The sequence below is a fragment of the Ursus americanus genome, chromosome 18 (assembly GCF_024610735.1).
Source record: "Ursus americanus isolate L20-20 chromosome 18, mUrsAme1.1.p, whole genome shotgun sequence".
Taxonomy (NCBI): Eukaryota; Metazoa; Chordata; class Mammalia; order Carnivora; family Ursidae; genus Ursus; species Ursus americanus.
In genome coordinates, this window is record NC_142144.1 from 30,486,057 (window position 1) to 30,512,117 (window position 26,061).

General features: G+C 36.6%; 1 protein-coding gene across 6 annotated transcripts in view; it reads right to left on the reverse strand.

Moving 5' to 3' along the window:
• The window catches only part of STX17 (syntaxin 17), a 58,611-nt gene extending 35,108 nt beyond the window's left edge, over positions 1-23,503 (reverse strand). For 2 of the 6 annotated variants that reach the window (XM_045780653.2, XM_087869527.1), the window contains exons 1-3: positions 23,448-23,503; positions 16,428-16,613; positions 10,970-11,035 (exon numbers count right to left, since the gene is read on the reverse strand). In XM_045780653.2, coding sequence (XP_045636609.1) covers positions 10,970-11,035; positions 16,428-16,550 — 189 coding nt within the window. In that variant the 5' untranslated portion in view covers positions 16,551-16,613; positions 23,448-23,503. The other 4 variants (XM_087869525.1, XM_087869523.1, XM_087869526.1 and 1 more) reach the window with 4 other exon arrangements.
• Positions 23,504-26,061: the final 2,558 nt, after the last annotated feature.

Below are 26,061 nucleotides of genomic sequence, written 5' to 3' on the forward strand. Positions count from 1 at the left end.
ACACTGAGAGTAGAGATAAGAATGAAACAGATTTCTCATTGAAAAAAAATGCAAGTGGAAAAAAGTTGAAAACATCTATACAGTACTGGAAGAAAAAAGTCAATGTAGAATTCTATATATAGCAAAATTCCTTTTAAAAACAAAGGCCAAATAAAGGCTTTTCAGATACACAAAAGATGAAAGAATTCATCACCAGCATAACTGTGCTCCAAAAAATGTTAAAAGAAATCTTTCAGTCAAAAGGAAAATTATACCAGATGGAATATGGGTCTACACAAAGGCATTAAGCACACCAGAAATGAAAATGACACAATATGTAAGATTTTTCCCCTTAATATCTATATCACTTGAAAAAGATAACTGAGAGTTTAAACATTATGAAGTATATAACATATGTATAAGTAAAACATACAACAACAGTAGCATGAAGACTGAGAGGGGAGAAACAGAAGTATATTTTCTTAAACATATGTGAAATAGTGTATAACTTAAAGATAAACTGTAGTAAGATGTGTACTATAAACCCTAAAGTGTCCACTAAAATAACAAAACAAAAAGTTACAGCTAGCAAGACAAGGAGATACAATAGAATAAAAAATAATTCAAAATAAAATAGAAGCATCATTAATCAAAATTAAAATCACAATGAGATACCACTACAGACCTACAGAATGGGTAAAATTAATAAGACTAACCACCTCGGGGCACCTGGGTGGCTCAGTTGGTTAGGCATCTGCCTTTGGCTCAGGTCATGATCTCAGGGTCCTGGCATTGAGCCCTGAGTTGGGCTCCTCACAAAGCGTGAAGTCTGTTTCTCCCTCTGCATCTCCCCACCATTTGTGCTCTCTCACTCACTCTCTTTCAAATAAATAAATAAAATCTTAAAAAAAAAAAAAAAAGACTATCCATATCAAGTGTTAACAAGGATATGAATAACTGGTGGGAATATAAAATGATACAACCATTTCAGAAAACAGCTTGGCAGTTTCTAAAATAATTAAGAAATAACAAGTATATGATCCTGCCATTCCATTCATAAGTATTTACCCAAGAGAAATGAAATCCTTTGTCCATACAACGTCCTTTACTCAAATGTTCACAGCAGCTTTATTTTTAATAACCCCAAGCTGGAAACAACCCATATGTCCATCACAGATGAACAGATGAACAAGCTGTGGTATATTAATACAATAGAATACCTACTCAGCAATGAAAAGGAATGAAATACTGATACACATTGTAACATGGATGAACCCCAAAATATTTATGCAGAGTGGAAGAAGCCAGACAAAAGAAGTGTTTATTTCATGATTCTATTTATATAGAATTCTAGGAAATCCAAACTACTGTACAGTGGTTGCTTGGGCACTCGGTATGTTTGTGTATATGTGTGTGCGCATGCGTACATGGAGAGTAGAGAGTGGGAAGAGGTGCATAGGTATGTGGCCGGGAGAAGCCAGAAGAGAGTTACAATGGGGTATGAAGGAACTTTTTGGGGTGAAGGATATATAATTATCTTGACTGTAGTGATGGTCTCATGGTATACACTTGTCAAAAGTTATCAAATTGTGTACTTTATTGTATGTCAATTACACCTCAAGAAAGTTGTTTGGAAAAAAAAGCAGAAAGAAAAATGCAAAACACTATCATTTATTATTTGTAAATAGTTAAATGCACAGAAATGATAAATACTTAGTGCCTGACTGGCTCAGTCAGTAGAGTGTGTAACTCTTGATCCCAGGGTTGTGAGTTCAGGCCCCACCTTGGGAACAGAGTTTACTTAAAAAACAACAACAATAATAAAAAAAATTTTTTAAGAAATGATAAATACTTAAATCAGGAGAAAGGATTTTCTTCAGATGAAGAAAGGAACAAGGTAAATGGAATCAAGAAAAGGTACACAAGGGAGTTCAGTGGTATCTGTAAAGTTTTCTTAAAAAAAAAAAGGGAAGGAATGCCTGGGTGGCTCAGTCAGTTAAGCATCAGACTCTTGATTTCAGGTCAGGTTGTGATCTCAGGGTTGTGAGACAGAGCCCCACATCAGGCTCCATGCAGAGCACAGAGTCTGCTTAAGACTCTCTCCCTCTCCCTCTGCCCCTCCCTCCTCTAAAAAAATAATTATTATAATAAAATTTTTTTTAAAAAGGAATAAATTGTGACAAAATGTCAATATTTAACAAAGCTGGGTAATGAGAACGTAAGTATTACATTATTTTTACTATTTTCTGTATTTTGTATGTTTGAAGTGTGTGTAATTTGTCAAAAAGTTACTTCATCAGTTAGGCTGATGGTGGCTTAATGACTGAGCCACCCAGGCGCCCCTGTTTCTGCTCTTTTAATAATCAGGTCAGAAAGGCTGATATGCCAAGTTTTGAAAACTTAATAGCAATATCCACAAGTTAGATAAATGGGTCTACAGTCAATGAAGTAAGTTTAAAAACAAGAAAGTATACAAACTCAGTAATTAGCAAGCTTGTAGTATGCAAGTAGTAAACTGTGAACTATGGCCAAACTTTCAGTAAAATGAAGGTGGCATATTTCTCTCTTTAGTTCTATAACTAAATTTAATAACTAGGTCTGGCTTTTCCCCCTTCTTTCAGGAATATCCTGAAGTTTCTGTCTAAAGATTAAAAGATATGTTTAAACATATACTTATCTGTACTGATAATTGTAGAAAGTAATTATTCTGAGTTAATTGAAATTCTGAAAAATGGCTAATTATGTATTTAATGATTAAAAGAGTGGCTATGCATATATTTGCCTTTGTTAAATATTGATTTAAGGATTCCTAATGTGTTTTTACAACATGTAATTTTGTGAGCAAATTGTGTACAGCTAAAAACATTTGGTATCATAATAACCTGATTTCCTTACAAACACAGAGCACAAGTCCACTGGTAAACATTTAAACAACTTAGAGTAAACACATTCTAGACATATCATTTATTATTAAAGGCTCCAGAGTCATAACTGCTTAATTACAATAAATCTGGACTATTCTTGCATTACCTAACTACACTAAGGTATTGACAGTAGTATAACAACTTTACACTTATTTCAACATCAAAAGGCACCAAAAAGAACATATATAGAGAGTTTTAAAAATATTAATTGAACTACCAAAAGCAGTAAAACTCAAAGGAGAAAAAAGTCTCCATTCATTTACTCAACATGTATCTAATGAGGATCTAATAGATAGGTATTAAGTGCAGTACTCCCTTTCTATACACCTAAGTTAATATTAATTCCAGATTAAATTCCTGCACTGCCACTTATTGAGGCCTTGTGCAGTTAGTACACTAAGTTTCTCTGTTCTCCAAGAGCCTTCTTTTATCTAAAAAATGAGGATAACACTTCCTTTATCCAGCATCTAGCCAGCTAGCACTATATCACTTATTGGTCTCTATAATATATATGACAATCCTATATTGACTTACTTCGTTTACTAAAGCCTTAAACTATTTAAATATTTTACTTAACTTTTTATGAATTCCCATTTAGGTAAGTTTCTTCAAAGCAAAAATTCTGATATATTTTGCAGAATCCTCTATTACCAGCTAGTATATTATATGTTAAGTACTTGGGAAGGGGGACAGGAAAAACTAAGCTTTATCATAATATACATTTTGTACTTTTATATGACAAGCCACAAAAAATGGGAAAAAGTGATGCAATTACAATGTTTTAAGTTAAACTAACAAAAACCCAACACTTTCGCTTAGCTTGAGCTGGCAATTAAAAGTGAAAGTATCAAATCAAGTTTATTCCAATTCCTCTTATGTACTGAATACCTACTGTATGACAAAGGCTATGTAAGCACTTTGCACACATGATTAACAATCCTTAAAATCATCCTGGAATACAGTAGAATAAGATTTTACTTTCAGAGAAAGCATTATGTATAAATAAAGAATTCTTTTGCAGAGGGAGCTGTTGTCATTTATAAGTTTTTTTTTTAAGATATCTATTTATTTCTTTGACACAGAGAGAGAGCAGAGTGAGCAAGCAAGAAAATGGGCAAAGACGCAGAGGGGGAGCAGGGAGCCAGATGCAGGGCCTGATCCCAGGACCTGAGATTACGACCTGACCGGAAGGCAGGCACTTAACCAACTGAGCCACCCAGATGCCCCTAAGATCTTTTTTTAAAAGATAAATTTGAACAATGGGGCACCTGGGTAGCTCAGCTGGTTAAGCATTCAACTCTTGATTTCGGCTCAGGTCAGGATCTCAGGGTCCTGGGTTAAGTCCCGCCTCGGGCTCTGCACTCAGCAGGGTGTCTGCTTGAGAATTCTCTCCACCCCTCTCCTTCTGTCCATCCCCCCATTACAAACACACACTCTCTTTCTAAAAAAAATAAATCTTTTAAAAAAGATACATTTGAATAAGCTTGTTTATAACCAATTGTTTCTTCCAATAACTAGAAAGCCAGCTTGGAAAAAAAACACACGCACACACACAAGAAATCAAAACTAGAAAGAAATCAGGAAAAATGGGTGATGTTACAAGAGAAGAAAAACATTATTAAAAAAAAAAATATATATATATATATGGGTATATATAAAGTCCAATTGACTTAGACCAATTATTCAGAATTTAAGTGTAATCAGCCATAGATCTATATATGAAAATTGTATTTCTATATACACCATCAAGTTAGAAAGCATAATTTAAAAGAAAGACATTTAACACCTCCCCCAAACACAGACACTCCGTAAAACTGTAAAGTACTTACACCAGATAAATGAAATAGATGCATAAAATAACTGTATTGCCTGTATTGCAGTCATTTGTTGCTGCATAACAAATTCCTCCACAACTTAAGGGCCTAAAACCACCATTTGATTTTGCTAGTGATTTTGTAGTCCATAAAGTTAGGACATCTTCAGTTGGGCAATTCTCATTTGGGGTCTTCCATGTGGCTAAGTCAGGCACCCATTGAGGCTACAGTCATCTGAAAGCTCAACTGCACTAGATGTCTGCGATAACTCACTCACGTGGCTGGCACCTAAGGCTCTAAGTTCCAGAGCGCTCAGCTGTTGCTGTAGCTATCTCCTACAAAGGGGTCTCAGGATAGTTGGACATTTCACATGATGGCAAAGTCCCCCCAGAGCAGGCACCCTCAGAGAACCAGTGGAACCTATCTGACCTTTCTGACTTGGCCTCAGAAATCAGACACCATTACTTTTGCCTCAGCCCAGATTCAACAGGAAGGGAATCATACTCTATGGTCATAATGTAGAATACCAACTAGGATGGAAATATTTGCAGGTATCTTTAAAAATCTACCATAATCAGTATGCAGAATATTTAAAAAGACATTAAAAAGTGCAAGAATACCCCATATTCATAGGTAGGGAAACCAGAGATTATAAACATGTCAGTTTTCTCTAAATACATGGATAAATCCAATGCAATTCCCAAATTCCCAACAAGATTGTGTATGGACTTTGACAAGCAGGTCCAAATTTCATATGGAAGACTAAAGGGCCAAGTATAAACAAAACACTCCTGAAAAGCAAAAGTAAGATGGAAGCACTGTCCTACCAGATATCAAGCCTTATACAAGGCTACCTTAATTAAGAGAGTATAAACTTGATGGAGAAACAGACAAACTGACCAGTGGAATAGAAAGACCAGAGACAGACACATACATATATGAAATTGTAATATGTAAATAGCACTGCAGAAATCAGTTAACAGTGAGAGACAACTGGTTTTCCAAATGGAATAAAGGAAATTTTATTTGTATCTACTTCGTATCACCAATTTCAGATGGATTAAAGACTTAAATTTTAAAAGCAAAACATTTAAAGCATTCATTAGAAAATATAGGAAAATATCTTCTTGAACATAGGAGAGGATTCCTTGAATAAGACACCCAAAGTATGACCATAAAACAAAAGACTGACAAATTAGACTATGTTTAAATTAAGAACTCTTTTTCAATAAAGATGCTATAATGAAAGTGAAAAGACAGTTCTCATTATATATATCTAATAATGAGAAATCTAGAAAATCTATTATAACTGTTCATGAAACTGTACAAAAATAAGTTTTACACAAATTAGCAAAGAACTAGCCTATACACAAAATTCAGAGCATATATGAATAAAACTAAGCAAATACCTATATCTAAAAACAGTTTCAATCTCACTTTTTTAATGGCACACATAAATCTTTCCTGCCAGATGGAGATCAATAATGTAAATATATATATATTCTTTAATCAGTAAACAAACACTTTGACTATAACCATTGTCTCAAGAAAATAAGTGATTTTTACTGACCTATTGAACAGTGAAGATGGTAAGAAATCCTAGTCATAATAACCTCATTGACATTTACATGCTTAATACCATTCAATAAACACTGAACCTAGCTGAACACCAGATACTGTGGGATACACAAATAGCAGAGGCACAATCGCTGATCTCTTCATCTATAATCTAGTTAGCAAGCAGTAAAATACATATATAAAGAGGTAAGTCAAATTTCCACTAGACTTCAAGTCCATCTGTTTTTTTCCTTCTCCACTATCTCTGTAATCTCTCCTAAAGGATCTCTTGCATTCATTTCACTCTATCCCATTACAATCACTCACTGCAGCTATAGAAACCTTTTTGAAATGCAAGAAGACCAGAGATGCACTCTTTGTAGAAACAAACCACCGCAGAGATTCAGACACACCGGGCACAGGGCTAAAAGAGATTTATGTGAAAGCCTGTACTGATCAATGAAAGCCTAGCAGCCTCCACTTAGTCTGCTTCTGTATTGAAAAGTAAGTGTCCACTTGGCTTAGGAGAATGAGGATTCTTCTTTAGAAAACTAAACTAGAACAAACCTCCAGCTACTGATATTTGGAGGTTCCTCCAAGGAAAATGCCATCATTTGCTGACTCTTGCAATTAAAGATATATAAATAAATAAATAAATAAATACTCTCCCACTCTCGCCACTATTATTCAACATAGTACTAGAAGTCCTTGCAACAGCAATCAGACAACAAAAAGGGATCAAAGGTATTCAAATCGGCAAAGAAGAAGTCAAAATGTCTCTCTTTGCAGATGACATGATACTCTATATGGAAAACCCAAAAGAAGCCATTCCCAAACTATTAGAAGTTATAGAGCAATTCAGTAACGTGGCGGGATACAAAATCAATGCTCAGAAATCAGTTGCATTTCTGTACACAAATAACGAGAACGAAGAAAGAGAAATTAGGGAATCCATCCCATTTACAATAGCACCAAAAACCATACGTTACCTTGGAATTAACTTAACCAGAGACGTAAAGGACCTTTATTCTAGAAACTATAAATCACTCTTAAAAGACATTGAGGAAGACATAAAAAGATGGAAAGATATTCCATGCTCATGGATCGGAAGAATTAACATAGTTAAAATGTCCATGCTACCCAGAGCAATCTACACTTTCAATGCTATCCCGATCAAAATACCGAGAACGTTTTTCAAAGAACTGGAACAAATAGTCCTTAAATTTGTATGGAACCAGAAAAGACCCCGAATCTCCAAGGAACTGTTGAAAAGGAAAAACAAAGCTGGGGGCATCACAATGCCGGATTTCGAGCTGTACTACAAAGCTGTGATCACAAAGACAGCATGGTACTGGCACAAAAACAGACACATAGACCAATGGAACAGAATAGAGAGCCCAGAAATGGACCCTCAGCTCTTTGGGCAACTAATATTTGATAAAGCAGGAAAAAACATCCGATGGGAAAAAGACAGTCTCTTCAATAAATGGTGCTGGGAAAATTGGACAGCTACATGCAAAAGAATGAAACTTGACCACTATCTCACACCATACACAAAAATAAACTCCAAATGGATGAAAGACCTCGATGTGAGACAGGAATCCATCAAAATTCTAGAGGAGAACACAGGCAGCAACCTCTACGACATCGGCCAAAGCAACCTTTTTCATGATACATCCCCAAAGGCAAGAGAAACAAAAGATAAAATGAATTTATGGGACTTCATCAAGATTAAAAGTTTCTGCACATCCAAGGAAACAGTCAGAAAAACTAAGAGGCAGCCCATGGAATGGGAGAATATATTTGCAAATGACACTACAGATAAAGGACTGGTATCCAAGATCTACAAAGAACTTCTCAAACTCAATACACGAGAAACAAATAAATCAAAAAATGGGCAGAAGATATGAACAGACACTTTTCCAATGAAGACATACAAATGGCTAACAGACACATGAAAAAATGTTCAAAATCATTAGCCATCAAGGAAATTCAAATCAAAACCACACTGAGATACCACCTTACGCCAGTTAGAATGGCAAAAATAGACAAGCAAGAAACAACAATTGTTGGAGAGGATGTGGAGAAAGGGGATCCCTCCTACATTGTTGGTGGGAATGCAAGTTGGTACAGCCACTCTGGAAAACAGTGTGGAGGTCCCTTAAAAAGTTAAAAATTGAGCTACCCTATGATCCAGCCATCGCGCTACTGGGTGTTTACCCCAAAGATACAGACGTAGTGAAGAGAAGGGCCATATGCACCCCAATGTTCATAGCAGCAATGTCCACAATAGCTAAATCGTGGAAGGAGCCGAGATGCCCTGCAACAGATGACTGGATTAAGAAGTTGTGGTCCATATATACGATGGAATATTACTCAGCAATCAGAAAGAACGAGTTCTCAACATTTGCTACAACATGGATGGCACTGGAAGAGATAATGCTTAGTGAAATAAGTCAAGCAGAGAAAGACAACTATCATATGATTTCTCTCATCTATGGAACATAAGAACTAGAATGATCAGTAGGGGAAGAAAGGGATAAAGAAAGGGGGGGTAATCAGAAGGGGGAATGAAACATGAGAGACTATGGACTATGAGAAACTGAGGGCTACAGAGGGGAGGGGGTGGGGGAATGGGATAGACCGGTGATGGGTAGAAGGAGGGCACGTATTGCATGGTGCACTGGGTGTTATACACAACTAATGAATCATCGAGCCTTACATCGAAAACCGGGGATGTACTGTATGGTGACTAACATAATATAATAAAAAATCATTATTAAAGATTAAAATAAATAAATAAATAAATAAATAAATAAATAAAAACAAAGAGCAGAGGAATAAATTATCAAATAATTTAAATTTCCCACCGGGTGGCTCAGTTGGTTAAACATCTGACCCTTGATTTACTCTCAGGTCATGATCTCAACGTCCTGGGATCAATGTGGGCTCCATACTCAGTGGGGGTCTGCATTCTCTCTTCCTCCCTCTGCCCCTCACCCCGCTAGTGCATGCTCTCTCTCTAAAATAAATAAGTCTTTAAAAAATAAATAAATTTCCCAGAACTAATAAAGAACATAAGTTTTCAGATTGAAAGAGTCTAACACGAAGCATATCATGATCAAATTTGAGAATTCCAGGGATTAAACAGATTACAAAAGCTCCCAAAGAGGGAGGGGGGAACAAAAGGATCTCATACAAAAATTGGGAAATCAGATATCAGCTTTATTAAGAGCAACACTAAACTAGAGAACCTTCAAATTTGAAAGAATTCCAACTAGAATGCTATACCTACTGAAATTAGCAATCACATGTGAGGGGAGAAAAAAGGTATTTTTCAGACTCATGATAACATAAAAATTTACCTCCAAGGTACCCTTATTTAGAGAGCTACTAAAAGATGTACTCCAACAAAACAATGGAGTAAACCAAAAATGAGTTAAGACAGGATATCTAGGAAAACAGGGACCCAACACAGAAGAGCAGCTGAAGGAAGTCCCAGAACAGCAGCTGTGCAACAAACCTAGACAGTAAGTCCAGACTGGGACTGGGAACAGGGCTACAGGAAGGAGTCTTCAGGATAAAGAATGGAATGTAGTATATTTGAGCATATGAAAATTAGTATTGACAGCTGGTAGCAGAGATGTGGAGCATTTAGAAAAAAATTAACTACAAATACACAGAAAGCCAGGAAATAAAAAAAAGAGAGAGAGAGAGACAACTATTAACTTCATAAAAAGCAAAGACTATACTATTTCACTATTTGGTTTAGAAGGAAACAATATCTTTATAATCAAAATAATAAAATACTGATTTATAATTTAACCAAAAATTATAATATATGTGATCGTAAAAGGGGAAGGGAAGTACAAAAGCAGAGTAAAAAGCTAGATTTCTACCTATCATGGCAAAAAGAGATAATGTCTGAACCTGATTAATTGAGAAATACCAGTCTACACATGATATTAAGGAATAAAGAGCTAAATACCAGGGAAAATGGCCAAAATGATTAAAAGGGGTTTCTTCCAAGTAGGACTTGGAGATGGAGAAGGGTAAGATAAAGTCTTTTAATTTTATTTGGCTTTTAACAATATAAATACATGATTTTTAAAAACTAATTTAAAATAATTAACATTTGTTTATTAAAAAGCCAATAACTGCAAAAAATATTTGCAACACTATGCTGCTATAACAGTATTACACACAGAAGAACAGTATCGTAAAATTATTAAAAACTCTTGCAAAAGACAAAAACATAATATATGCAGGGGACATGAACAGGAAATTTACAAAAGAAGTATTATTATCCAAGGCACATATGAAAAAAACTTTCACCATTCAAAGCAATAAAAGGAAAAACCCCAGATTAAAACAACAAAGCAACATTATTTTAACCTATTAATCAGCAAAATTTTAAGAAATGGGTAATACTAATGGCGGTAAGGTTTTTGGAAAATGCGTTGATTTTGAATGTAAGTTGATAACATTGGAAGGAAATTTTGGTAATATGAATCAAAATCTTAAAAATATGTATAACATTTGATTCAGTAAATCCTGCTAAAAATGCATCGTTTAAAGAAATAGCTACAAATACGCATAAAAGGATCCAACCACAGGGTATTTATTTTAGCAAAATTTTCTTAAGACAGTCTTTTCCATATTGATTTATTAGAAGCAATGTAATAATAGCCTTACCTGAACGGTACGTCCTGCATTGATATGCTCTTCATGCAACTTATCCCAGATTCTGCACCTTTGATACTGTACAAAAGAGAGAAAAGGTACAGTTTTTTTTTTTACTTCCTAAACTAATTACTTCCAGTTATCACAAAAATCTCCACTCACCTGACCAAACTTAAACATACCAGCTAAAAGTTACTGACTTAATAGTGGCAGTTAACTGTCCAATGACAATACAAGTAGGAAATTTTCAAAAACATTACATACAAAATTCTGGCAAATGGTAAAGCAAATAAAAATCACTAGATACAATTTATTTTACTGAAAAAAGATGGTGTACTTTGTCTTGCAAATTCTTTGGAGATGAAAAAATGAGAATGTAAAAGAATGAAAAAATAAAAAGATTAAGAGCGTTCATGAGATATTCTTACCATGTATGAAGAATTTTAAAAGTTTGTTAATGATAGTGTCAAGTATTAAAAACTAAAATCTGACTTTGAGAAAAAGTAACACTGATACTGCAGACTTTAGAAAATACACAAAAATGAGAATGAACATTTAATATACGTGCTTCAGTTTTTACCAAGGCAATGTGTAGCTTTCAGAGTTTCAACCAAGAAACTTTATGAGCATGATAATGGAAAATTCTTCATTTGACAGGAACCATAGCAAAATGTAGTAACATTATGGCACAACACTTTCATAGAATATAAACATCAACACCAAACATCACATACTACTTTTGGATGAAATAAAAAATCCAAATAATTAATATGTTAGCAGGTGTTAAGCGTATTACTGGTATACTACACACCAAAAGAAAAAAATCAATAAACCTAGAAATACTGTGAAAGGGCAGAATCATGAAAATGTCCCATATAGGGGCGCCTGGGTGGCTTAGTCAGTTAAGCATCCAACCCTTGATTTCAGCTCAGGTCATCATCTCAGGTCATGGGCTCCATGTGGAGTGTGCTTGAGATTTTCTCTCTCTCTCCCTCACTCTAATAAATCTTAAAAAAAAAAAAAAAAAAAAAAGGAAGTCCTTCAGGCTGATGGAAAAATGATACAAGAGAAACCTGGCTCTACACTAAGGAATGAAGAGCACTGAAAATGGTAAATATAAAATGTTTTTTGGGGAGCGCCTGGGTGGCTAGGCATGGGGACTCTTGATTTCGGCTCAGGTCATGATCTCAGTGTCGTGGGATCAAGCCCCACACCAAGCTCCACGCTGAGTGCAGAGTCCGCTTAAGACTCTCTCCCTCTGCCCCTTACCCCTCTCTCTCTCAAATAAATAAAATCCTAAAAAAAAATTTTTTTTTCTTATTTTTTTTTAAAGATTTTATTTATTTATTTGACAGAGAGAGACAGCCAGCGAGAGGAGGGAACACAAGCAGGGGGAGTGGGAGAGGAAGAAGCAGGCTCCCAGCAGAAGAGCCTGATGTGGGGCTTGATCCCAGAACGCCGGGATCACGCCCTGAGCCGAAGGCAGATGCTTAATGACTGCGCCACCCAGGCGCCCCTTTTTTCTTATTTTTAAAATCTCTCTGAAAGAAAACTCTGTTTAAGACAAATATAACAACAATGTATTGTTGGGTAATAACATACACAGAAGCAAATTATATGACATTAATACTATAAAGACCTTGAGAGAGGAATTGGAAGTATATTATTATTATAAGGTTCTTATACATGAAGTGATTTATACACACACACACAGATATAAAACAAATCAATGAGACTGATTAGGTTTGATTTTGTACCATATAGTTTGTGCTTCATACCTAACCTCTGAAGAGTCCATGCCACTCACTTTTGCACTTAATTATATGTCACTATTATTCTCTATTTCCTTAACTGGACTGTATACTTCTTGAGGTTAGAAACCTAATTAAAAAAAAAAAAAAGAAAGAAACCTAATCTTTTATGAACTTTTCAGTGCTAACAATAAAAGAAACAGCAAACACCAACACTTAGGAAACGCTAACAGACATTTATTTCTTATAATTAATGACTCCCCTTCTCATTAAGCCTGGAAGATTGAACACAAGCATTTACCTCTGCTCTTTTCTAAAACCCAACTGAAATAGCAATAAAGAACTTTAAAAGGTATACATTCACGAGAGTCATGAAAATACAACAGAAGATAACAGTTGACAAGAAATTTTAATAAAATTTTAGAAGCTGGAAAGATTACAGACATGCTGCAACTGACTTAGAAGATCTGAGAAAGCTGCACCATGAGGCTGCAGAAGGAGTGAGTGGTGTGGGAGAGGCAGTGAGTGACAAGCCAACAGACACACCACCACCCCTGAAAGACTAGGTAACCAGGGCTACCAAGTAGTCAGGAGGATGTGTATGGTAGGGCAAAAGGATAGTTTGGAAGTTTATGTAAAGAAGAGGTAGTTTACCAAATTTTGCTCTCTCTGCAGGCCCAAGCAACTACACTGCCCCTATCACCACAGAAGACCACATTCCAGAAGAATATCTGGTGGTTCCCCATTAAAATAGATCCTTCACCTGCTCACCCCTCCAGGTAGCAAGACCCCACCTACTTCCTGCTACCAACAAATACCTTCCAATTAGCACTCTTAAATAGCAACAGCTAGCCAAGGAATGCCCATAATACTGCAGGCTGACACAAAGAAGAAAGGAGGAAGGGAGGTGGGGGGAGAGAGAACAAAAAATAAATTTAAAGGGGAAGAAAGAATAAAGAAACTCAGGGAAAACAGACAAAGAAGCAGATAAAAACTTAAAAAAAATAATAATAAAACCACCAGAGAGATGCTATGATACTGCATCCATGAAACAAGAACAGGAAGATTCTCTTTAAAAGAAAAAAAGAGAAGTGACAGGAAAAGGAACACAGCAAAAACATGATTCTCGTTATTTCATCTTAGCTGGAATGTGAATGTAATAGCTAGCTGAGGTTGGAGCTGCTATTTTACATGCAAGATAGAAACAAGTTAAGGATCAGAGAGCAAGATAAAAAGAGCCTGGGTCTTTAATGACTGCTGAGCTGCCACTGCAGCCCCGTAGTGCCTCTGTAACTATGAGCGGTTAAAAATAAAAGCAAAAACAAAAAAAGGTCTGATTTAAGACACTATTTTGGGGTTTTCTGCCCCTTGCACTTTAACCATATACTAACACGGTACATGCTACACAGTAAGCTTTCTCCTAACCCTACAATATGAAACAAAGAAAATTACGTTCCAAGCATATTATCTTGTTTCTATTAACTATGCTTAAGCCTATCGTATGTTAGCCAAGAAAGCTGAATGCTAACACTTCAAATTTCAGCACTGCATTCTAACCAAGTCTATCATGTGTAATAAAATGTAATGCTGAAGGACCTATGGAATACAGTCCCAGGTGTCCACAGCACACTACTCTCATTGTTTTCAGATGTTGCAGAATCCCTCCACCAAGGCTTACCTTCAATTTCCCTTCAGTGTGACTTTCTTCTTTTAAATTCATAGTGGATGACTGATGGCTAACATAATAAATATTTTATCTTTCTACACCCTTCCCCCAGGAAGAATATGCCTTTTTTAAAGTGAGGCACTGTCAAACACCTGGAGTCCAAACCTAGTTCTTAACTCTCTTGTCCACAGTGAACACGGCAGCTTTTAAATCTTTTTACATTGCCATAAACTATTAAAATATGATATTCAATCTTATATACATAAAAAAATCACTTTCATAATAAAACTAGAAATCCTACAGTATAATGATCAAGAATACGGAATAAAATACAGATCAGCATGAGTTTGCTTAGCTTCAGACATCACCTATATTGTAAATTAAAATTATTCTGACATTGTCTAAAAATTTCACATTAAGTAAAACTTTCACAAAATGCTAAAGGAAAAATATTATGGCACAGAAAGATCAATATAACTCTGGAATAATTTTCTTATGAAGTTTGGCACAACTAATCAAAACAATAATAAATCCTTTCCTATCCCTACCTTCCTTGTTCCCAGGGTTCTGGCTTTTCCATTGATGACTGAATGGGTGGTACATGTGGCTAGGATCTGAGGGTATGACTGCAGGCACTTTACACAGAATAAATATAAGAAAAGGGAAATCTAAGACATGCCAAACCTCAAAGGTAATATAGGGCAATAAAGGAAAGAGATGATCTTAATAGACCATAGTCCACCTATGTCTCGCTTTCAGAATAATTCATCTGCCAAACTCTAGTCATTTTTGTAACTGAGCACTTTGATATGAGCTCAGGACTTTAAAACACACCTTATCAACCTGCCACCCAGATATGATCAACCAAAGTAAACAACTCGACTTCTATATTGTTATAGTGCTAAAAGAACGAGCCCTCCTCATTAGTCAAAGCATGGAGCTCTGTAATTTGTTTCTGTTCATGACAAGAATAACCAGTTTACTAGAAAACTCCTCCATCCTAAAAAGTCACAGTACTTATTGTTTATGAATAAAGAAAAACTTAAGAGATGACAAAATAGCAATTTTGAATTCTAGATAGCTTCATATTTGCATTGAAATTTTCATCTTAATATTCCTGGTGCTTATTTTCTATACTTTTTGAAAAGACTTAAATACTAGGAAGACAGATGGTGTTTACGGGGGCAAGAAAAGCTGACACTCTTTTTAGTTGCATAAGGTACTCAGGTGAGGGTGATAAATATTGTTTATACTGAATAAACATATACTAGCTTAATGACCACTTCCACCCCACCCCCCACCACAAAAATTAATGGAGGACCACACAGCTTAAAATTTATCCCGGGGAGGTCTTTTTGAAGGAGTAAATCCCATTGACCTGTCCTACATAAATAAAACAACATAATCTGCCAAGTCAATGCTCAGTGCTCAGTAAACCTGATGTTCCCATGAATGCCACAACTATTCCACCAGACGCTGGCCAGTCCAGGTTCTATGCAACCTTCACCACGATCCACGGAGACTAGTTCTTCCCTCTACTTATTTCCTAAACTCACCTCTGGGTGGTATTTCTCAATTTGGGACTTTCCTCAAAGGGAAGAAGTCAATTTGGGAAATTCCGTCATATCACACAATGATGTACCTCTTTACTCTATGTGCACCTGAAGAAGATAGGAGTTACTGATAGACACCAAAGTTCAAAAAACTTGCCATGGGGTGAATGAAATTAAGGCAGGCCCATCAGCCAAAGTTCACTGCCTTCACATTATGCTGCACTATCAAACAATTTGTATTTTAATTATTACCTGCCTAATATGTCAGTATTGTACAACTTAAAAAGTATAGTTTCTATTCTTATATCCCTCCCTAAAAAAGGAATATGAGGTGTACTTGTAAACCAAAAACCCAGATGAAAAAAATGAATGTTACTAAATCAATAGGAGATGGACGGTTTACCAAAGCCTCTTATCTGATATTCTAAATTTGGCTGAAATGCACAAGTATAAATCAGAATTTGCAACTGTTTCTTGTGGTAGAAAATGAAAAAACCCACCTTCTCAATATTTATCTGGTGCTTTCTTAGCCTTTCCAGATCTGTTGGGATTACTATCTTAATGAATTTCTGGATAGCTGGCTCAAGACGGCGTAATTTCACTTTTTCTTCATCTTCAGACATCCTAAAAAAATGCTGTGTCACTTCTACGTGCAGCAACTGTCTTCTCCACTAACACAGAAAAACCTAAAAGGGAAATATTTAAGAATGCTTTTAATCAGTTTCTATTATTTATAAAAGACAACAATTAATTTTATAATTTATTCTAAATACATATTCAACTTAATTCTGAACTTGTATGACTTTTTTTAAGAAACCTTTTATTTTGAAACTTTTTTCTTTCTACAGATGTATATGCACTTTAAAATATTTAGAAAACACAAAAAAGAGGATAAAATAAAATCAATCATCTCCTCACCCACAGTTAACTACTCTTTCCATTTTGACGTATGTCTTTCCAAGTTCTTTTCCAAATAAGAATGTATTCACTTGAATACCTTTGTTATTTTTAAACTATGGGTTTACTGTCCAATTTTTCATTTCCCGATGTATCTTGGACAATGACTCATCTTTTTTTAAAAAGATGTCAAATGGCAAAATAAGAAAAAATTTCATAACATTTCTGCTTGTATCAAACTCCATTTCTAACCTCATAATGTAACTATGTAATTATATACTTCAAATATATTATAACATCATATGCAACTCTTCTCATTGATGTCCTTTAACTGCCTCTTCCCTTTCTTACAAAGTGATTAGTGTTGTCTAAAACCAATACAAATAACCAGTGACAGAGCTGGAATAAGAACCCAGGATTCCTGAGAGTACAATCAACTGCTCTAATTCACCAATAGTTTCCTACCAGTGTTCCAGAATGTCCAAGAGTATGCCTTTGAGGCCAGGGTAGGTTAGGGTAGAGGGTAGTAAGTGAGCAGGCTCCAGGACCCCATGCCTGCTTCAACTGGAGAACATTTATCTATTTCATAAATTTGGGCATATTAGACTTTTACATGAGTAAAAGGCTCCACTACTTAACTAAGCTTGAAAACCACTGTTGTGCAACCTTGCTTTCATGCCATCTCATTAGCCCACAACCTCTCCCATATTAAAAAAAAAAAAAAATGGCTATGCTAATCGCAATGGGTTATGGGGTCTTAAACCAGGGTCCATACAGACAGAGGTTCACAAATACACTTTATGGAGTCCCTGAATCTTTATGAATAATTGTGAATGTATTTTTGAGTTATTTCAGAGGACAGAGTCCATTACTTTTATGATATTGAAAAAAGAGACTATCACTGCAGAAGCATTAAGAACTATAAATCTAAATAATTTTGTTTCTCTTTCTTTCACAGCTGAAAATCTTGAAGTGTTGGTTATACAGACAATTTAGTAACTTGGTTTTTATGTTTAAGCTTGAAAGCAAAAAAGGGAAATCTTCACATACCAAAAATAAAGAGAGTTCAACAGCTACAGTAGTGAGTGGGAATTGGAGATACATACAGAAGTTCATTGCCGACAGTCCACAGACCCAACGAAACAGAAAAATTCATAACTAAGGGACTAGAGATAATAGTCTAAAAAGAAAATTAAAATAGGTAGAGTTAAAAATACTCAAAGATATAAATGAAGGAACAGAATCCTTTTAAAAATTAGATAATACTATGGAATAGTATTGAGAAATAAAAATCTCAAAAATGGGTTAAACAATAAACTATGTAGCTGAAGGGAGAATTATTGATTGGAAGATATCAGTCAGAACACAGAGGAATAAAGAGATGAAAAACAAAAGATAAAATGAGAAGCTCAATAACAAATAGGAGTCCCATAAGGGAAGAATAAAGAAAGTGGTGAAAAGGCATTATTCAAAGAGAACATGCTAAGAATTAAGATGCAAGACCTCAAACTGAAAATGCACATAAGCCCCAAGCGGCATAAATTTAAAAAAAATTTACCAATACATGGAAGGGAAATTGCAGAATGTGAAGGGCAAACAAAAAAATCTTTTAAAAAAGCAAACCAGAGATAAAGATAAACTAAAGCAACAAAAGCAGCAAACTTTTTATCAAAGCAAGATACCCAAAGACAGGAATATCCTCAAAGTGCTGAGAGAGTTGGTATATACCCAGGTAAATTATTATTCAGAAGTGAAGGCAAAATAATCATTTTCAGACATAACAGAGTTTATAATTTACAAGCAAGCCCCCTCATTAAAAGAAGTACTAAAAAGCACACTTTAACGATAAAATAAACCCAAACGAGATGAATGCCAACGACCTATAAATATAATAAAGTATACTATTACTGGGTGCATAAACGAGTGCATGAAAGAGGAAAGGATTTCTTTTGAATAACCTGATTAAATATAATACAAATCTTTCCATGTAAATTACTATTTTTCTATAATACATCTTTTATAGCAGTATAGCGTTACATTACATAGATGCTCCATAATTTAATCTATTGTTGGTTATTTAGGTTGTTCCCCATTTTCCAATATTACATACTGCACTCTGTTAATTACCCTTCTTACACATAAATCCATACTACCATCTATGATGTTTCTTCAAAATAAGTAATTAGAAATCAAATGGGTACACACATTTTTTAAAGGCTTTTGATGCCAAATGTCCCAAAAGGTTGTGCAGGTTTACATGCCCACTAGCAACATACCAAAATATCCACTTACCCATATTCCCACCAATACATGGTACTACCATACTCCTTAGACATTCAGAAATGGTGTCTCATTATTGTTCTATTTTGCATTCCTTAAATTACTGGTGGCATTAGCCATTTACATTTCTTCTTACGAATTGCTGGCTAGTGCTATGTATCTACAGGGGATATCTTTTTCTTACTATATTTAACAGGTAATAGACTCATAAATTATCAATTATTTGTCTGACAATGTTCCCAGTTTATCACATTGCTTGCATTTTTTCCTACCATGCAGGTTATATCCTATAGGAAGATTTCTTTTTATCTAACACCCTTTTTTCTTTTCTTTTTTTTTTTTTTAACCATACCTCGTTCTCAAAAGATGCTGACGGAACTAAAATATTTCTTCACACATCCCTTCTTCAGCATTTCTAATCCCATCACTCAAAACACTGCAATATGCACAGCAGCTTACAAGTGTCTTAATTAGCCTGCCTTTAGACTCTTTCTCCTCTCCAATTTTTCCTCAGATTACCACCAATTAATATACTGAAAACACCATTTGCAACATGCTACTCCTCTGAACAAAAACTTCCTAGAGTTCCCTATTTTTTGAACAAGAAAATACAATGTTCATAAATAGATCCACACAATCTAAGCATTATCACCCAATCTCTGCTTCTGGCTTTGCAGTGATGCTCCCTCTGTCTAGATGCCCTTTTATATCCCATCTACCTCTAAAATTTATGTATCGTTTGACATACAACTCTAATGATTCTGTCTTCTCCTCCACTAATCATTTTATAGTGTACTTAACAAACCCCAATTATTAGATATTTGACTTGTTTGCACTGTTCCCTCTGCTACCATGATAGATTTTTTTCAGTTCCAAAAGTGATTATTTCCAGGTCAGAGTTACGCATGATTCTGCCCCTCAGCTTTCCATCTCCAAGGAAAACCTACTGCCTCATAAGGACCATCTATCAGGGAAGACATTCTGCTCCAAGAACCTCGCAAGAGACTTTTACAACTCTTGGTCTCCTTCTGGCCAGTATTTTTTTCTTCTCTCCACCATTTCCATTTTTATAAAATTATAATAAAATGCATATATACACTAAAATGAGAACATAACAAATAATTGCATAAATCATGATGTTACCGAAACAGAAAGTTGTCCAGCCGTAGCTCCAATAACAAAAGGGCTCAAATAAGGTTTCTAAGTTGTTAAAGGAAGGTATGTAATCCAACACACAAAATGTGGTGTTAAAATATAATTGAAAAACAAGTAAATGTATTTCAGCATTTGATTTTTCAGTCAAAAAATTGGAACATATTTCTGATATAAATGACAAAAATAAAATTTACGTTAACATCACAACTGTGTAAAATATGCCTATGAAAAAGACAACACACAAAAATGCCTAATTTCCCAAATTTCTGTAAAGCTGATTTCCTTGCAACATTTTTTTTTAAGTGTAATGGAATATTTGGGGTGATAGAATTGTTCTGTGTCGTGACAGTGGTGATAGATACACAATTATATGCACTTGTCAAAACTCACAGAACTTTACATTACAAGAATGAATTTCTGAAAACTAAAAAAATCAAAATGTGGAAGAACACAAAATGGAACACAAACTAATAAAAACAAAACTGTATTACCAGTGAATAGCATAACCACACTGAAAAATAGGGGAAGAAAATAATCCAGGTAACTCTGGAAAACACTATTTTAACTGCATACTACAAGGATAAAGACAAAAAGAACTATACACAACTATACTGTATTCTAATTAGCTAATTTGTTTTTTATAGGAGTATGGGTTAGAAATCCTGAAAATCCTTTATGTGTATGTGAGGATTGAGCAAATAAGAGAATATTTTGTAGAACACAGAAGCCAGATTTCTATCAACGGAACAAGTAACAAATAAGGGGCATGTCTAGAATGAACCCTGTGGTGTTGGTTTACAAATGGAACTCTAAGAATGAATTTTTGTTTTTTAAAAAAATATATATACAGATATATGAGTACATATACACGGATAAATACAAAAACAAATCTTTGTGTATGCATGGATGTGTGTGTGTATATCCATGGTATGTGGATATATGTATATAGCTAGGAAATATATATATATTCACAAATAAACATAATGAATATAAATAATATAAATAAAATAAATATAAGTAAAATATTTAATATTTTATAATTACATAAATAATATATAATATGTTTTATTTATTTATAAAAATAAAAAATACATATATTTATATATATTCCTGTCTTCTGCCAGGAATCACAAACAGTAATATTCCAATAACAGTGAGCACACCTAGTGCCCTGATCTTGGTGTTTAAATACCACTCTCCAAAGAGGAAACTATGGGCCCTTGGAGAAGTGGTTGATTCCAGGGCTAAGGCAGGGAAAACACAAGATAAGCCTGGAACATCTTATGGTGCTGAGTGTAAGGAAGTTCTCAAAAAGTGATGGAGGCCTGTCAAAAGGAAACGACCTGAAAAAACTCTCAGGGACCAAAGCTGGAACAATTTGAGACATAAAATAAATAACAACAACAACAAAAAAAAACGAACAGTAAAATAAATGAGTCCATAGTGATACAAAAAAATTACTTAATAAATAAATGGGAAGGGGCAGCTCTTCCTTACAGAACTCCAATTAATAAAAGAAGAAGGAATGAGGGAAACAGAAAATCACCATTAGAACATCACAGTAATAATCACTTAAGGCAAGATCCACCAATGGATGGTAAAATCAGCAAGTAAAAGTTTGAGGAGAAACAAGATATCGCATGGTTTAAAAACTCTCCCAAGATATCGATTCATTTCAAGGGAAAAGTAGTAAATTTACATGAGAGAATCCTGGCAGACACCACCTTAACCAAGTGATCAGTAGTAATATCAAAAGCAATGTGTCATGAACCCCTCATATGATGAACTGAGAAGGGTACATCCACTTCTGTGGTATCAACAGAAAAAGGATAACCTTAATCTAATCACAAGAAAACATCAGAAAAAAACCTAACTGAGGGACACACTACAAAATAATTGACCAGGATTCTTCTAAAGTGTCAAAGGTGAGGAAAGAGAAGAAAAAACTAAGGAGCCATGCCAAATTAAATGCAAGGTGGGATCCTACATTGGATCCTGGAACAGAAAGAAAAGGACATTAGTATAAAAAATTAAGAAATCTGAAAAAAGGTGGTAGTTCACTTAATAGAATTGTAACACTGATACTTTAACTTTTGATAATTGTACTACAGTTATATAAGGTGTTAACATTAAAGGAAGCTGTAGAGAACTCTATTACCCTTGCAACTTCTCTGTAATTGTAAAATTATTTCAAAATAAAAAGGCTTTCTAAAAATGTCTGAACTGATGTTTCCCAGAAGACAGCTGAAACATTTTGAAGAACTGCACTAACACTTGCGCGGGCCGGGGTGCCAGGTGCTCTACAAACTACCTACCCTTTAGTGCTTACAACTACTATCAGCTGAGTACCATTAATACTCCCGTTTCCCCTGAGGAAAAAGTACTGGGAGGTTCACTACATTACTTAGGTTACTTATAAATAAAAAGCCCCACTTCTCAGAAAAAGTCCAAAACAGCCAGCAACCTTCCACTCCCCCAAAAGCGATGAACAACACCATCCATTAGCCTAGAGATCCCGCAAGTCCTCCCAGTGGTGGCCCCGAATGTCCTCAGGCACGTCTCCCTGTGCTTCTCACTGGGGGACGGGGCACTGATTTTGGAAAGAAAAGTCATGGCCCCCGGTCCTCCCATATGGTCTCCTCTCTAAACCCTCCGATTCCTAATTTATCTAGGAGGGAGTCCAGATGCGGGACCTTCCAGACCCACCTCCCGGTCGGCCTGACTGGAGGCTCCGACCTCTGGCTCCCGGTCCTGCCCTCACTGCCCCCGAACTTCGCGTCACCCCTCGCAGCGTCGCCCACGGCGCCCCTGGGCCACAAGCACCAGACGCCCCCACCAGAGAACGGATGCACGGGCGGTCTCGGGACCAAGCGGCCGGGCGACCCTGACGCCCTAGGGCACACACAGCGTCACGGGCAGGGCAGGTGCAGGAAACTTTCCCACCTCGCGACCCTGGGAGGCCGCCGCGCTCGCCCTGTCGGCGGCCTCCCAGCACCCGCTTCGAAAAGGGCTTCCTAAAAACGAAACCGTCACTTCTTGGAGCCGGGAGGAGCCCTCAAAGCGCTCGCACTCCGGACCTGATGCCGGGCTTCCCACCGGGCGCTTGTCCCGCGCGCGGGCTCAGCGCCCAGCCCACGAAGCCCGTCAGGGCCTGACGCCCCCGAAGCAACCTCCCGCAAACCCCTTACCTCCCGCCGGGGCGCTCGAGGCCGCTTGGTGTGTACGGCGCAGGCGCGGGCGCGACGGGGCGGGGCGTCATGAGGGGGCTGGCCGGACTGGACCACGCCCCCTCCCGGCCCTTTTGGGCCCTACGGGGTGTGGTACCGACGCAGTGACGGCTCCCCGCCGCGGGAATGATTTAAGAAAGTGGTCTTGGTTTGTGTTGTGGGGTTGCAACACTGGAGCTAGGAGGAGAGAGACCCACAAATACCTTTTAGGTCTCTGCGTTGTGTTTTCAGTACGACATAATTCACACATACATAGCTTTCTACGTTTTGCAAAGTTTTTCTGTCCATTTTTCTGTTTTAACAGGAATTTTATTGGCGGGCTGGCCATGTGTTCTAAGCTTTTTACACATGTAGAAACTGAAGCTCCAAAAGGTTGTGCTTTCTCCCATTCGTCCCCCAAAACCCTGTGAGGTGGACAGGACACAAGTCTTACAACTGTAACAGGCACAGAAATATAAGCTCAGACAAGTTGTGATTTCCCTCCCCGCCAAAGCTGAGGGAGTCCTTCATGCCACTGTCTTTATCCCGATTTTATTGATAATGACGCTGAGGTTAAACAAAGAGTTTTAAGTGACTCACTGCAGTTCAGCCAGTTAGTAACAGAGTTGGAACTCCACTGGGTTTCCTAATTTCCCTCTCAAGCTCTTCCAGTTACCAGCTGCTACCAATGACCCAGCAGATGGCCGGCTTTGAAGCCCTGTCTGGGTCATATGACCTCATTTCCAGCCCCACCCTCTCTTATGTGTTTGTGAATGTGCAGATGACTTGTTTAGAATGTATCCCCTGACAATATTATCCTCAGAAATCATAAGGATGTTCAAGCCACAGCTCAGGAAACTCAGGTCTTAAGGTCTCCCAATGGAGTGGGAGTAGAGGTAGAAATTGTAGACAAAAGAAGACTAGGGGCCTGTGAGAATGTCTTGAAAAGCAAAAAGCAATTTCTAAACTAAAGCAAAAAAAAAATCTAAGCAATTTGGAGATTCTTTGTGGGTATAATGAATGCTGATGTTTGTTTTACTCTAGGAATGAAAGGCTTGTAAATTTTTAATTTTAAGAAGAAATATTAAAGTATTAAGCCATACCATGGGAAAATGTTTTTCATGCAAGGGTCAGTTAAACGAGATCTTCTGAAATGAAGGTCATTCAAAGTAAGTTCTGAAAACCTGCCTCAACTACAATCGGGAGATGTGGCACTCAAGGACTCTAAATTTGAACCTAGCCTTCTGGGCTATTATCTGTATGTTTGCTATCATTTAGGTGTGTCAAGGTAGCAGGATAAAGCTTTTTAACGTAACAGTTTGTTAGCTTGATTTATAATCTCTAAATATTTAAACATACAGTGTGTGGAACTCTTTGTTTTCATGCCTGGGGGCCCTGAAGTTGTCAGGGCAGGCCTGCTGCTACCAGCCAACATTTTCCCCAGGCCTAAGTGAAATAGGAAGGCAAAACTAAACAAAACAGTAAATATATATATTTGAAAGAAAAAGAGGAAAAAATCTTTTCAGATATTAGGATTGCTTACTTGGAAAACCCAAAGGAATGAATTGAAACTGAAACGAGGTTCAATAAGGTAGCTAGAGAAATAGCTTTTCTAAATTGCCAATTGAAAAATGTAGTGGGAGAAAAGACCACATTCAAAAATAGTAGAATCAAGTTTGTGTTTATAAGGAATTACAGGACCTATTTGAAGAATTAAGAATAATAGCTAAATGGGGTGAGGGCAGAGGGAAGAATTATAAAGGGGCATGAGGAAATTTTGGGGGCGATGGATATGTTCATTATTTTTATTGTGGTACTAGTTGCATGGGTTTATGCATATACCAAAACTTACCAAATTGTACATTTTATTTTTTAATGCATTTTTTAAAGATTTGTTTATTTATTTGAGAGAGCAAGAGAGAATGCACGTGCAAGCAGGGGAGCAGAGGGAGAGGAAGAAAGAGAATTGTTAGGTTTTTTTCTCGTCGCCAATGAAATCAAGACAGCAAGGCAAACATGGTTCAAGGGATGAACTTTATTGCAAGCACCCTCGGGCGAGGTTCCACGACTCAGGAAAGAGTGGTGAGTTGGGGAAGTCGTGCCCAGGGTAAGGCAGCGAGGGTTTTTATTGGGTACTGCTGGGGGTGGGGAAAGTCTGTCTTGGAGAGTCACGGCAGGTTTTCATTGGGTACTGCTGGGGGGTGAGGAAAGTCGGTAGGATGGGTTTCGGCTTCCCGCCTAGGTTTTGGTTTAAATCTTGGCAGGAGAGTCGGTTATCTTGGCGGGAGAGTCGGCCATCTTGGGTGTCTTGGCCTCTTTTTCTCAGCCAGCCCAACAAGAATCTCAAGCAGACTCCTTACTGAGCATGGGGCTTGATCCCACAACCCTGAGATCAAGACCTGAGCCGAAACCAAGAGTCAGATGCTTAACCAACTGAGCCACCCAGGCACCCCCCGAATTGTACACTTTAAATATGTGTATATGTGTTTTTTGAACGTCAGTCATACCTGAATAAAGTTGTTTCTTGAGAAAACGTATATATTATTATTTGCTTAGAATCTAGCACAATTCTTGGAACACGAAAACATTTAAAAGA